Genomic DNA, 15,770 nt, shown 5'->3' with positions numbered 1-15,770 from the left:
GGTAAAGATTGTGTAATAGGAATGTTCGTATTTAATGTCAAGGTTGATGAGAATGTCATCAGTCACTGCTTATGTTTTTTGTTCACTGTGATTTGTAAATGAGAACATTTTTGTTCTGTAGCATTTTCCCTATAAATTAGCCCTAGTTACATATATAATTGCATATAGTTCAGTCCCACCATTTGTTACCTTTGTATTTTGAGCAAAGTAATAAAAAAGAACTGCCTGATAGAAAAGAGCAGATCAAGGAAAAAGTGACAGAGAAAGAAGTGAGGAAAGTGTGGGCAGACAGGCAAACAGATGGTTCAAATAGTTCAACAGTTTTGTGAGCTACTGGCAGGCCAAATGTTTTAATATTTGAAGGGTGCAAGACATTTGTATGCCCCCAGTGCTTGAGAAGAAACGTTATCCCTGCGCTGACCACAGTGGCTGCATTTGATGAAATACTGTAAGAAATCTGGAGAGTATTATACACTTTTCCTCCTTTGTGCTACTTGGTTAATTGTTGTACTTGTACAGTTTTGAAATTCCATCTGTGTATTGGCTCTTTCAAGATGTATTCCCTCCCCAGAGTTTGGAAAAATAGGCGTTGCATATGATCAGTATGCCAAGCTTGTTCAGAGGTATGTGTGAGAAGTTAAGTAAAGAAAATACTCGAGTGAATTACTGTGAGAAAAAATAAAATAATTATATGCAGTGTCTATTTAAAATGCTTTTTTTAATTTAAAAAGCTAAAACATCTGCAATAACACCTATGCACGATGGACATGGTGCCCTCAGAGGTTCACCTGCTGTTTTATTGAAGTTTTATTTATTTTATTCTACAAAGTAATTCCAGTGAAAAGTTTTATTGGCTCAGTGAAATATTTGGAGCACCCCAAATTTTATGTTAAGTAAGGCTAGCTGTTAGCTTACATAGTGTTTTCATAACTATGTGTTCTCTGTGTATTAATTTTCCCTCCACAAGTTAAAACTACCTGGTATACCTGTCCACAGGCAGTAACATTTAGTGCCATATTTACCTACTTAGTTGCTGTCATAGAGGAAACTATGGATCATGTCTTAGCACGCTTACAAGGTCAAGTCTTTTTGTGTAAGTGATTGAGCATATGGTGGCAAATTCCGTTTTCTTGGTCAGTCATTCTCAATCCCAAAGACAAAGAAAAATAACCTGTCGTTATATTGACTAATCAGAACAGATACCAGACTACATCACACTACATTCACATCTTTATAGGACAGGTCTTTTTCTCTGGCAATAACTCATAAATTAAGTTGAATTAAGTCTATGTTTTAGGATTGCAGTTCATTCTAGTTTTCATATTTTTAAATACTTTAAATACAAACAGATTTCTCTTAGAAACTGTGGACATCCACCTTGAATTTAATATCCTGCACAGCCTGACTCAATGTCATTTTATTTAACCAATTGCAGATATACACAGTCTGCAGGAACAAAAATCAAGGCAGTATTACGGTTAAGAGTAAAAGTCTTCACAGTCTTAAAAATATATGTGAAATGAGAATGAATAATGTCTAAAAGGATGCACAATGAAATTAAATAAATAATGAATGTTGAGACTTATGGATGAAGAAATGTGTGCTAATTATCAAATATCATCACAATCAACACCATACCTGTGTTAAAAACAACGTGCTTTATGAAAAAAGACAAGATATTATACAAAAGAGTAACAGTTTAAAACTTCAAAGCAGGGTAAAGCATTAACATAAACAATTAAAAACAAAAAAGATTTCTGAGGCAACATAAAAGGGGCACACTGATTAAAAACATTTTAAATAATGCAGCTAATATTACAACTAATTGATACAAACCCATACAATAAATCTGAGGTTTAAAAGGGACTGGAAAGAGGCCAATCTTTAGCAGGAGATAATTCAAGATGTATCTGTAGCACCAAACTTTATGGGGAAATATAGGTGGGTGTCATCTGCATAGCAAAGAAAGTCAGTTTTAAGGGCTAACATTTCTAGGAAAAGTAAATATTTCATAACAAAAAAAAGTAAGGATGGGTTTTATAGATAAGAAACAAACCGTCCGCCTGCATGTAATTTTCCATGTGCAGTTCTTTTTCCTTGTTAGCAAGGGCGACTACTTGCAGCAGATGTTAGAATTCCCTGGTCATAGACCCAAGGACATCTAAGAGTGTCTGTCTTCTGTTTTATCCCTCTTTGCTTATAATCAAATGTGAAATGTGCACATTTAAGAAACAAAACAGCCCACATTTATTTTCCTTACTCTTGTGTAAATATTTAGTGAATTAAATGGTTTTCCTGTGCATTAAAGATAAATTTGCAGAGCTTTTCTTTGATTAGTGGCTCATCCTTTTTATGTCCTGCTCTTTGGTTAAAGTTTGCTGTGAAAGCAGGAGATGACAGTTAACATGTGTCGAGGCTGTTGTTTTACACACATGCACATTGTCCGCGGATCCATTCATTGATTTATTCTAGTGTGGCTTAGACAGATGATTCATCCCATTATGTCCATGCCAACTCTGAGGAGATCCACACCATTGCTGTGGATCATTCCTATAACTCTGAGGAAGAACTAAAAAATGCCAGAGAGCTGTGCAATGCAATACAGACACTAACATCAACAAATGCACCAAGATGAAGACAAGGAATAAATCCAGGGTGGGGTAGAGCAGGAGGGCAAGGAATGAGAAGCTGATTGTGGAATTTGGGGGTGACTGAATCACTGTCAGGCTTCATAAATGGGCCAAGTGTGTGTGTGGTCTTTTGAAAATCCCTGGGTGACATTTTTGGACTCGTGCATATTTTCTTGTTATAGTAAATATATTGTTGCCTTGTCCAGTGCCAAACTATGCTTAAGTGAAGGAACTGGAAAAGCATGAAATTGAAAAGTTACTGTCTACTCATAGAAGAAAGAGGAAACAGAAAGAAGTTCTGCTAAAATCAGTATGTCTGTGTTATTAACGGTTCTATCTTCTACCATTGAGTTTGGATACATTTGTAGTAAATTATAAAAAGAACAAGCAAGCAGCTAGAGTATTAGTTTGAGGGGGGACTTGTCATTGTAGCTTTTGTTGTTCCTTTCAGTCAGTGTTACAGCAGGTGCAGGTAATCTCTTTCTTTCCTATTGCTTTACCAACATTTACCACCAGCACCTTCTTTCTCTAGACAGGTTATAGTCTTTACATGGAAAATCTATGTATGCATATGGAAAGATGGATTTTCAAATGAGTCATAGGCAAACATAATTATGATAATTGTAGAATAAATGGCACATATGCCATTAACATCCTTTCATTAAGCCATATGTCAAATTTATTTACGTATGTTAGTTGTTGTTGTTTTGGTTGTTTAATAGGCTGTTGAAATATACTGGTCACATATGATGGGAGCACAGGGCGGTTAGTCTCTAATGTGTTCCAGAGATCTAAGCTTATACAGATGTTGCCTCTTGTAATTTAATGCAATGTGCATGTATGTGCTTCCTCTTTAGGGGCCACCCTGTTTGTGGCCTCTCTTCACCTTCATGCAGCACTCAGGTTATGTTCCTTGTTTGTTTGTCCACTGAATTTCTTAGTCCATGTGGATTCTGAAAAAGTCAGCTGAGGTGCCCATATGGTAGATGGGTATAGATAGAATGCTTCATATCAGTAGTAAAGCAGTTCCTGGTTTAGAAATTCCTTCGGAGACGATCATGGAAAAAGAGCCTTTGGCTGATGAAACAGTTGGGAGCGGGGATCTAATTTCCTTTTCCAAAAGCTCATGAAAAACAGACAGCCTTAGATAAGTACAGGCCTTGGTTATTTATCTGCTGTGTAAGGGGACTTGCCGTCCCTCACGGCTGAGTTGGGGGGGAACTGTACAATAGCTCTTTTTAAAAGCTTACAGACTCCCCTAAAGCCTTAATTAATAGTCAAGAGACTACTGCCTCTGGTACTGCACAACATCTGCCTTGTTGTTTTATTGTCACATTTTATTATCACTGTGCTGGTGTAAAGCTGAAGAAATAGGTGTATGCTACATGGGCGTTAACATTTGGTTTCTATTTGTAATTGTGGGGAAAAAAAGACAAGAGAAAGAAACGTTAGTGGTGTCTGCAAAGAAGACTCTCTGAAAGATTTGACATTAAATTTGTTTTTCTTTCCTTTTTTTCAATAAGCTTTATGTGATTGACAAAAACAAATGACTGAAAGAAAAGGGATTATTGATTGAAAAGGTCCAAGATGTAATCCTGCAATGGGAAATGTGAAAAGCAAAATCTTAAATGCAAACCCCATGGAACATTAATTTATTTAAATTCTCTTCTGTGCTGTTTAGAGACCTGGACAATACAGTTAAACTTAGTGGGCTGGATTCTGGATTAAATGAAGATAGATTAGGCTACTGTGCTAAGCTTTTTGTTTCCAGCTGCAGATGGGAAGTGGTCTGTTCAGCTCTTTTTCATGCCCCTGACTAGCTTCTACTCAGCAGTGTCTGAGGCTTCCTGGTATTGGAGCTATTTGCCAAACCAAACTAGAAAAAAGCTGCTTTCGCAGAAACTACACTGAACTAAATAGCACTACTGACCAACTCATATAGTATTGTGAATTAACAATCAACAGAACGTTTATGTTGAGGGATACGCAGAATAAAAAAAAAGTCTGGTAATTGAATTTGCAGCAGGGAAACGTGCATCCTAATTCGTGACTCTGTCATCTTAAAACTTTGTTGACTTGTCTTTCGCTGAAAGTCTTCTTCTCCTCCATTTCCAGGGTGACATCCAGCAGCTGCTGATAGTGGCAGACCCCAGGGCAGCCTATGACTACTGTGAACACTACAGCCCCGACTGTGAAACCCCCAACCATCAAGACACCCCACAGGCTCAGGAACCTGAGTATGAGGTCAGTACTGGGGTAGCTTTAGAAACAGAGATCAGGTGGGAGCACTATCTCCTGCTTAACTGAAGCAAAAAAGAAAAAGAAAGCTGGGAGAGAGGAGGGGGAAGTAGGGAGGATTTTATAGAGAAGAGGCAGGCAGAGAGAAATATTTGTGGTAAGCGAAAGAATTAAGGAAACAGGAAGGGAGGAAATATGTTAGTAGTAGCAGGAATTTAGAAACAGGGTTTTATTCTTTGATGTTTTTAATAAGAGAGTCAAAGATGAGTTAAAAGGACAAAAAAGGAGACTGGGATAAATGACATTTAAATTTGTAAAATGGGAAGAATTGAAAGGCTGGGTGTAAGGTGTAATTACATACCAGGTGTCTGTGCAGTTTTGTATACTTGCCCTGGTTTAATGTAGCTCAGTTTCAGTCTCTGAGAAATAAACCAAAAATAATAATAATAATAATAATTTCAGCAATTTGTGTGGAAACTTTTTACAAACAGTCCTCCATGAATAAGAACGTACGTGCACGGGTTTCTGTGTCAACTCTAAATCTGTCATTTTCTCCACTTTGTGTTTTACTAGTGGAAACATGCTGACATATCAAAATACATGGTTTAGTTTGAAATGCAAGTTTTATTACCACTGGCTCCCAAATACCACTTGTTGTTTCTTTAGCCATATTTCTTAATTGAAATACAGTGCTTTGTGTCAGGACTTCTTTTTTTTCCATCTTCATTTTTTTGTTATTTTGCTAGTTCAAGCTGTTCTGCCGGCTGACATTTTCCTTCAGTATTTCACTAAATAACTGATGAGCTCACACTGGAAACCTTTCTTTTTTCTCTGCCACAAAGTCTGAGCCCACTTTGGAGTGGCCCCGTGATTTATATCACTAACGAGTTCTGCAGGCTCTGCCCAAACTCCCAGGGAAATTTAAGCTATCCCTTCCCCAGCTAGACTTCCAGTACCTGGAAAAGTCGACTTTAGATTCTTGGTTTTTAAGAAAAAAAAATCAGGAGCTGGTTCTCTATTCAGAAATATTGGCTGTAGAGTGGGTATGGGTCTTGGAAAATGTTGCTTCATCATCAGGTTAGTTCTCTGCAGCAACACAAGGAGCTTGTCAATTCAAATAGACAGCAGGGAATGTTTTGGCTTTAAAAACCTTGTAAATCTGGTTTATTCATTGTTGGTTTCTGTACACTTATAACAAGAATGTTCTTCCTTCATTCCAGATCAGTATTTTAAAAAAAGTTATGTACTCATGCACAACTGAAAAACATTTCCTGAAAATGACAAATCACTGTTGAAAAGGATATTTTTGTGATCTTTTAGCCCAAACTGTTACATTTACCTTTGTTAGGTGAAATGATTTTGTCCTGAAGCAAGTGGTCATGAACCACATGTTACCAGCTTGGTTAAAAGAGCAAGCGGAGTGATGGAGAAGGAAGCTGGGGGGAGTGCTCTTTTTTATAAGCACCCCTTAGTATTTACGTCTTTCATCCATGCCTGTGGTGAAGGCCTTCAGCTCAGCCAAGCACTTCAACACCATAAATCTTTATAAATTATTTCTTCATTCTCTATCTCTCCCTCTCTTTCTCTCCCTCCCTATTTCCATCTAACCCTGTCCCCCCCCCCCCTCTCTCTCTCTCTCTCTCTCTCTCTCTCTCTCGCTCTCTCTCCCTCTCCCTCTCTGCCATTTCAGTCAGTCTGGCCAGAACTTCTCTCTTCTGTGACCTCTCCCTCTCTGGGCCGCTGAACGGACGCCAGGCCAGCCTTGCAGCAGGCCGTGGCTCTTTTATTGTTTTTATGAGCTTAGCAGTTGTCCAGGGACTAATATTTATTCCTGCGCATAGAGTGTAGCATTAGGGGCTGGTCTGGTAACTTAATCTACTTTGCCTCTGTTTTGACAGTGTTAGGACAACTAAAAGTTTTCTTTTTTTTTCTTTTAAAGGACTACAGTGACTCATTTGCATAACACTTTGTTGGTTATGGGCAGTATCACAATAAATGCCCATTAAATGGTGATTTTAAGTATTTAAACATATAATACACATCTGCTTTCTTTGGTCTAGGGTTAGATGAGAAGAAGCTAGAAGTAGATAGAAGTCTGCTCTTTTTACTGTAAATATGAAGTTAAAGCCAAAAGATGATGAGCATAATACATTTTAAAGATAATTTAGACCATATGATTTATTGATTTGTCTTAAGTCAGCCAAGATAAAAATGTTTCCTTGTTCCTTGAGTGTTTCTCCTAAGCTAAGGCAATTTTCTCCAGGCTGCAGCTTGATATTTAATGACAAGCTTTAAGAGTGGCGCTCATCTGCTCCTCTACCTCATCTTAAGGAGAATAAGATAAATTTGACTCAGTCTTGCAGAGTGTATATTATGATATTTCCTCAGGTTCAGGTCAGGGCAGGTTGAATTAATGTTTAAAATGTATATAAACAGCAACATAATGCACACATCACCATTATCACCATCTGAAGTTGATGAGCACACATTGTTCAGATAAATGCATTGTTTTCACGATGACTATTCCAATACCCCAGTGGGTGTGTGAGTGTTTTTCTTTTTATAGGAGTCAGGTTTTAAAATAGAGGAACAATGGTTTTATCCCCTGCTGCTCTATCCTGTATGCTCCCCATAATTTACCGTCTTGCGGTGATTCTGTACAGCTTGAGTTTTGTCTTTTAAAGAGCCACTAATGAAAGCCGCCAGCAATTGTTGGCATTCAAATTAAGCGGCAGAAGCAGATACATTTTCACTGGCATTGCATTAACCTATTAACCTCCTGTCAGCAGCAAACAGGAATTTTAATTGTTGTTTGCTTGCTTATGTTCAGGAGGGTCTCTCAGAGGAAGGGGAAGGATAAAGGAATGTTCCATTCATCCATGTGCTAAAGGATTTCATTTCCTCATATGGATGTAAAATCTCCCCTAACATCAACCAGCCATTGCTATTTTTAAAATAGCAAGAAGCTATATATTTAATGTTTTGTGTGGTTTAAGTTTGGATTTTAACCAGTTTTGAGAAGCATGAACGCTTACTTGCCATGTAAATGAAGTACATTGTCTGTAAATGAAGACATCGTGCTGCTTTATTTACATGATCGCACCAACTAATTGATTGTGGATGCCTCTTCTTTTTCCTTTTTTTTTTTTTTTTTTAACAGTACCCTAACTATGATGTCTATGACTACAGTGAGGGAGAGATAACCACTGACCCTTCCCCTACTGAAGCAGCCAAAACTCAGGTAAAACTTGACAAGCAGTTATTATGGGTGTCACCAAGAACGACATATATGTATGGTTTCCTTTTTTCCCTTATTTTTAGTTTTTCATCGTCTCATTTTTGCCCTCTCTGTCTCTGTTGGTTGTATTTCTTGGCTACATTTCTTTTATTGGAGCAATTGTTAGTTGCTTTTATTGCTCATTATGATACATATTCTGGATATACTTAATTCTGTAGCAATAATTTTCACATGTCTATTACAATCATAATTATAAAATTAGCTCTCTTTGTGTTTCTTTGTTTGAGAAAGGGTGTGCTAGAGGCAGATGAAGACATCTACATCACCAAGATTGGTGATAATTACTGTATTTTACCCGTTACAAACCTTCCCTGTGTTGTTCTTGCTCCAATTTCAGACAAATGTGGGTGGAGACTATTATACAGGTGAGTATGACTACACCGTAGTGGATGGAAGTCAACCTGAGAATCCCACTGATACTGCAGGACAAGGCGAGGTAACTTTTTAAAACTGCTTATTTTTAAAACCCTGAGATTTTAAAAATGTTTGATAACTAAGCTATGGGAAAATGTCCTGAGGTCTATATCTTATAAAATTACTTTAATTCTATAACCATGTTTGATCACCATCAGGAGGTACAGGCACAGTGAAAGTTATTTCTGGATACACACATGTCAAATATGGTCATTCCACACAATATGATGCTAGTTATGCAAAATGTTTATTGTGCTGTACTTTTTGCTTTTAAGAGCAATCAGCAGGTTTTAACGAGGAACCTTGGAAAGATTACCATAGATTGTGGTGAAGAGCTATTAGAAACTTCTGGGAACTATCACAGATTTCTACGTAAACTTGTTTGTGACTGTACATAATTAGTGGTTGGTTGATAATCTCATTAGGATATTAAATTTAGTGTTACCTTAAATTTTGGTTTTATTAAATTAGATCAATTTCATAACCATGAAAGTGTTTGTTAAAATAAGCCCTGCAGGATAAACTTCCTCTGAATGTAGAAAATTATCTGTGTGTCATTGATTTGAAATTTAACATCTGGATTCCAGTTTTGTTTCAATTCCTGGTAAATGGGTTTAAAATGAAATGCTAGTAAAACCGTAAGGCATCACTGGCAACAAGACAGATTTTTATGATCATCTTTGGAGGTCACAATCCAACACGGCATCATTAACATCAAACAGCCTACTCCACTACTTGATTTCCATGAGAAACAGCCTCCATCAAACAGAGTTTGAATAAAGACAAAAGCAGGAAAAGTTTGTCATTTAATGAACTGTAACCAATGGAAAATCACTACACAGGCACATCCCCTATATTTCTTCCATAGTCTGAATTTGGCAGATCCTGTTTTAATTTGTGCTAAACCATCACACAGAACACAAGATAATGAGGAACATTTGGGGGTTCAACCAAAACAATATGATACTGTTCTCTGGCAGCCAAATGATCGCTGATTGCTTTGTGTGTACCTTAAGATAGACAATGCAGCTTCAATTAGCTCAGGACTCAGGTTAATTTAAAATGATGGGATGGTGGAGTATCCGAGGGAAAAAAAATATTTTGTAGGAATGCATGCCTAAATACTGAGGACAGCGGTGTAGTCGACAGACAATGCTAAAGTACAAAAGCGTATTGGTGGAAACTCCTGTGCTTACGAGATGCTTGGATATTTTCCCATTGTGTTTGACTGTGACTGACATCAGTGCAGTGCTTCAGTTTCTGCGCTTACATTACTTTTTACTGTTTTAGTCCTGAGTTATTCTTCATCGGATCAAAGTTCTTCAAAATATTTGTATATACGCATTTGCATTATTATTATTATTATTATTATTAATTGGATTAAATTAATGTTTTTGTTGTCTAAATTACCCCCTTTTTTGTTTTGTTGTTTTGTTGTTTCAGCTTTTAGTTTGAATCATATTGTGCCTATGTGATTGGTTTTTAAAAAAAATATATCAGTTTGAAATTACTCCAGCTGTTTTGCAAGGAATAAATAATTGCTATATTGATGATATATAATGTAAAATATTGGTATATTGATGTGATTACAGATGTTAATCTTAGTAACATTGCTTACTAACAATACACATGTGGATTTGTACATTTAGCTGTACCAAATTAGACATGTGTGTAGAACTAACTAGAAAATTAGTTGCCATATAGTACTTTTGCTCAAACAGAGTGCTTATTACTGTTTTGACTTTGTAAAACACATGAATAATTGTCATTGGTCCCATGGTTTCATTTCACTAACCAAACCTTGTTGTTCCTTCTGTTTGCATTGCCTTGAATGATCCCAGGCGTACGTAGAGGAAATAGTGGATGATTACATCACTGGTGTGGAACAGGTCGGGGTAGATCCCACTACTGGTGTGGAAACTGCTGCCCCAGTGGACACCCAGGAGAAGGTGGATCCAGGGACTGACGTGTATGAGTTTAAGGAATACGACCTGAATGCATATGGCGACAAAGAGTTTACAGAGAAGCAATATAATTATGAAAGCTATGATGAATTCGACTACAACGCCAAGCCTACATCTGTACCACATGAGGAACATGTTGGCCCTGGTGCTCCAGCTGAAACAGATATCAAAGAGAGCAGTGTAAGTGCTGGACTGCTTAGGAGTCATGCTGAGAGGGATGGGGGTCGGGCATGGAGGGGGTAGAGGTGGTGTTCAGGAATGTGGAAGGATGGAGAACATGTTGATAGCATTTGTTTGATGGAGTATTCTCGGTGCCCTTTGTGTTTGTTGTTTCTAATGTTAGCTTGGATCGTTCTGCCTACTCAGGGACAAAACTTAAATACACAAGTAGAGCACAAACACACACCTTGTCTTTTACACATAAGCAGATGTTGACCTTCTATGACCTCTTGAACTCAGTGACCTTGAATGTTTACCAAAGATGCTTTACACTAGTTGTCACACCAATTTTGATTTTAGATCATACTGTGTAGTCAGTCAAAATCTACAAATATGTCTTTTCTTCATTAAATCCGTCTAGATCAAACTATAAAGCCAGACAGAAATTGCTGACCTAGTGTCTATTGTTACTTGTTTCCAGCCCTGTACTTTGCCTCAGGATTCTCAGTATCAGGAAGTGACACAGGCTCTGTCTGGATCTTGGCTTGGGATCTGTCTCCTTAGGTTCAGTCTTAACTGCTCAGTTTTTGCTTTCCACTGCACAGTCTCAGCCTTTCTCTATGACTTTCTCATTAAGTACTGGTTTCCTCTTTAGGTTGAACTGTACAATCTTGTGGGTTTTGGAAACACTGTGGTTGTTTCTTTGTGAATTCTTCTCATGTTAAGTCATTGTATGGATAGTGTCAGTTAACGACCTCTACATTCATGCTCAGTAGGGTCTTTTTGGGCAGTTCCTGGCTTTTGGGATAACTAATAAGTAGTAGTCAGACCATATCCTAAATTATAGCTTTTTGCAAAATGACATTTGATATTTTTTTTCCAGTAGAAAAAAACACCTTTTTTTGCCTTGAAAAAATATGCAGGACACTAGTCATCATTTTGGTAAAGTTTTACTTTTTATGGGCAATTTTGTCACTATTTTAAGTATAGGAGGCTTCAGGCAAGACATCTGCTGTTCATTGATATCACAATTTGCATTTTTGTTCTTTAAACCACTGATGGTCTGTCTTTAGAAACAAAAAGTCAAGCTTTTGTTTCTATTTTGTAAAGAAATTCACCTGGTATGTCCTATGTCTTTAGGTGCATGGAGGTCAAAGGTACCTGGGAGAAAAAGGAGAGAAGGGCGAACCTGCTGTCATAGAGCCCGTAAGTGAAAAGTCTTTCTCATCTTTCTCTTATTGAGAATAAACCTTTCCATTAAAGGTTCAAGTTAAATAAATAGGTACATACTAACTGAGTAAAATATTTAAGAAACAAACATATTGCTAAGAATAATTTAATTGTAGAGATCCTAATACTCTAATACTCTACACTGGTCTGTGTCTGGTACACTATATTTTCTTTGTTATTCTAACCAACATATTTTTCAGACAAGTAGCACATTTTCATAATTATTCTCAGCCTACTTTCATATCTATTCACTATGTTACTTGCACGCAGTGATTTATATGTCACAATCAAATTATTTTGCATATTTTTTTAATTGTTTTAGAGGAATTTCATCAGATCACAAACATCTTTCAGACTTGATTTACTCTTGTCTGTGCCTTAATTTACTTCAGTGCAAAGTAACTTTAGCTGTTTGATTTTACTTAGGGCAGTGGCAGCCATGGGTAGCTTGCCTTCTGGAGAGATTTACATATAGGCTGTATATACAACCACAGTCACATAAAGAAGTCCCTCAACCTATACAGTTTAAACAGGCTAAACAGTGTCCAAAATAGCAGCAGTAGTTAACATCTCTCTTCCCATACTGTTTGTACCACCACAGGCTCCCATTCAAGTATTTTGACCACACACACACATTTAGAAGTATCAGATAACTAGAGCACTGGTCATTTAGCTATGAGTAAGATCCTCAACATCAAACAAGCATGTCTCCTATTTTTTGCTTCACTCTCCATTGCCTGTGGGCAACAACTTACAGGATGCCCTATAATGCTACTGCATCCACTTTTTCCTTTTTCAGGGGATGCTTGTAGAAGGACCCCCAGGAGCCCCTGGCCCAGCAGTGAGTATCACGTTCTCCCACACTCCTGTCTGGCTTCCACAGATGGAGAACAGCTAAAGAAGGAAAAAATGTCTTTATGGAAAGAGCGTCAGTCCTGATCGCCAGTGAAGCTTGAGCTGGGAGAGACTGTCAGAATGTGTACTTGTGCATGAATGTGTGTATGTCTGTGTCTGTGAAATGCAAGGGGAGGAAGGGGGTATGAGGCTGTTTCATTTTGAGGCTTATGTCTTTCAAACCAGTGTCTTTGCTTCTGTCTTTGTTGGCTTATACATATAAAGCGTTGGATAGACTGACTGTGGTGGGAATGCTGGTTAGCAGTAGCTTGGATAAAATGCTAAGTGTATCCACGTCTGGTTTCAGGGTGTTACTGGTAACCCAGGATTGCAAGGTTCCCCAGGTCCACCAGGAGACCCTGGTCAGAGGGTGAGTGAAGGTTGCAATAATTGTACAACTAATTAAAGATGTATTTGAAAAGCTTTTGTTTTCTCCTTGTTATAAAACCTTAAAATACACTTGTTGTTAAATTAAAGATAACATATCTGCACCTTTGACTAGTTATTTACAGAGACGTTGTTATAAAAATATTTAAATTTATTACTTTATTTATGTTACATTGTGAAAATATGGTAATCTAAGCTCTAGATAGCCATTAATTCTTCATGCGGGATAATTGGGTTCAGTACAATAAAAAATGTCCCTGTGTTTGTTATCCTTCTCTGTTCTTCTCTACTGGAAAGCTGTGGAGCATAGTTTCAGTGCCATGGAATGAATAATACCATTGGACACAGCTTGCTACTGCGGCAGTAGGAGGGATTAGTGAGGAGTGGTGCAGGGAAATGAGATGCCCATAAACTGTCAATATAGCAACAAAGAAAGGTTCTGAGAAGTAGGCCTGGTATGCTTAAGGATTGGTGAGAAATGCAAGGAATTGGCTGTAAAATATGTAGAAGCATAAATTATCCCCAAACATTTCTTTTCTCAGCCATGTGGCTCATTTATTTGATTGATTGGCTGCAACATAATAAGTGTCTGTCCCCTCCAGAAAGCTGGAGCTCAGCTTGCATTTTTCCAAATGTGATGAATGCTCTGCAGCCCCCCTTTCATCTGCCTTTTAGCACATCTACTCTCTCACTAGAGATTAACCATATAATTGTCAACATAAAAATACACCAACACGCCTCCGTCAGTATGGCCAGTACAAAAAGGCCTTTTGTTCCATTGACTAACAGTGATCAAAAATATTTTGTTAGTCCAGAAGTCCTGTCCCCCTCCCTTAACAACCCCATGAGAAACGGTCTTGCTTAAGATTGACAGGGGCATTAAAAGTGACTTGTTTCTTAAGTCTGGTGGTTTTCCGTTGCGTAGGATCTGCCTGCACTCAGCGTTTGATCTGCTCATTTTTTTCATGATCCACCTCCCTAATTTCCACTGAAACATTTTCCCAGCCATATAGGACTTTCATTAACACTAGAGGCCACTATGCTTACAATAATGGTAATGGATGAAGCATATTCACAGGAACTGAGAAAATGCAGATCAGAGCACGGGGAACACATGGCATCAATTTAAGTAGTCTGAGATTGTCGTGCATGACTAGACTGCAAAGTCGATGCTGGTTTCCTGAGAAGCAGGAGATACTATTTAGGCTTGATCTTATTTTAGATTATTTCTTTGTTTTGTTTTTCTTTCATCAAAAATATGTAAAAAATTGACACTTCTGTTCATACTGTTATCTTTTATGCCGATATTTTTTTTTTACATATTGTGTTTACAATACAGAAAAATTTGGCACAGATGCTGACAAATCTTAATCAAATTTGTAGTGACAATAGTAGTGATTTTGCAAGCTTACACCATAACTTTCCATGCTTGTCGGTGGCATCTGAATATAGCAAGGTAGGAGTATTACAATGCAAAGCTGAAGTGTGCATGTTGGTGCCTAAGCTGAAGCAGACAGTATGTGGATATGAAAGAGATGGAGCTAAAGGCTGACCAAACTCAGTCTTAAATTAACAATGTCAGTTTGGCCAATGGCATTAAAAGAATCTATCCCTTTCAAATTATGTATTTCCTCAGATTCTACCCGTTGGCCACAAATATTCTTTCTCTCTTGGGGTGAACTTTAAAATTAGCAAAACACTCTCCATTTTTCATTCAATGAAGAAATTTTAAATCCCTCTAATTTAATGAGCCTTATTCCTCTCAAGGCCACGACTGTGGATATTTAGTCTTGGTAAAGTCAGTGATAATAATAAATAAATACTTTAGTTGTGGTTGAATTAATCTTAGTAGGATTAGTCAATTTTTGTTTTCAGAATAAAGAACAACAATACAGAAAGAAGACTTTGGCTTTGAAGTGATTGTTGGAGATAAACAGGGGTTTACTGTGAACAGAGATTTCTTTAGTTTCTGCCTTGTAATTATTGCAGATGTTATTTATTAGGAGTTTTCTCTTATTATTATTATTTGGACTTTGCTTCAGCCCCTTCAGGATATGGGATTAACTTTGGGATAAGTAAAGTACTGCATATCTTATCTTAACCACATATTAATTATTCATAACAATGTTACATGCTTGCTTACAAGTTAACTGAAGCACTGGCTGATTTGAATTCAATAATTTGGGGGGTGTTAGTTAACTGGACTCCTGTATATTAAAATCTTTTGAATTACAGTTTTGCAGTTAATTGGTATTCTGTTACTTTAGCTTGATTGTTGATTTCTCCTCTCTCGTGTGGTTCTCCAGGGCTCTCCTGGGCGTCCTGGTATTCCTGGTTCAGATGGTGTTCCTGGGCCTCCAGGGACGATTCTGATGCTTCCAGTAAGTCTTCCTGCTTTCAGAGCTGGTCATATTGCACTCCTTTCATCTCAGGCACTAGCCTGTGAACTTGCTACATTTAGTAAGTTTACCTCATTGCATCAACAGTAGGCCAAAGGATTGCAGCCTTATTTTCTTTGGGTTACAAATCACCTACCTTGTAAATGTCAGCCAGTGC

At 37.6% G+C, this 15,770-nt stretch overlaps 1 protein-coding gene across 1 annotated transcript in view; it reads left to right on the top strand.

The window, feature by feature from the left end:
• Positions 1 to 15,770, top strand: part of col11a1b (collagen, type XI, alpha 1b) — a 79,999-nt gene that overhangs the window by 15,239 nt on the left and 48,990 nt on the right. Inside the window, exons 5-12 of the mRNA XM_026148756.1 lie at positions 4,746 to 4,874; positions 8,029 to 8,109; positions 8,504 to 8,602; positions 10,422 to 10,724; positions 11,844 to 11,909; positions 12,733 to 12,774; positions 13,135 to 13,197; positions 15,521 to 15,595. Of these exons, the coding sequence (XP_026004541.1) occupies positions 4,746 to 4,874; positions 8,029 to 8,109; positions 8,504 to 8,602; positions 10,422 to 10,724; positions 11,844 to 11,909; positions 12,733 to 12,774; positions 13,135 to 13,197; positions 15,521 to 15,595 (858 nt within the window). The remainder of the gene's footprint in view (positions 1 to 4,745; positions 4,875 to 8,028; positions 8,110 to 8,503; positions 8,603 to 10,421; positions 10,725 to 11,843; positions 11,910 to 12,732; positions 12,775 to 13,134; positions 13,198 to 15,520; positions 15,596 to 15,770) is intronic.

This window comes from Astatotilapia calliptera, chromosome 18 (assembly GCF_900246225.1).
Source record: "Astatotilapia calliptera chromosome 18, fAstCal1.2, whole genome shotgun sequence".
Taxonomy (NCBI): Eukaryota; Metazoa; Chordata; class Actinopteri; order Cichliformes; family Cichlidae; genus Astatotilapia; species Astatotilapia calliptera.
Note: the sequence above shows the minus strand (reverse complement) of the source record. Positions and strands in the feature narration are given on the sequence as shown.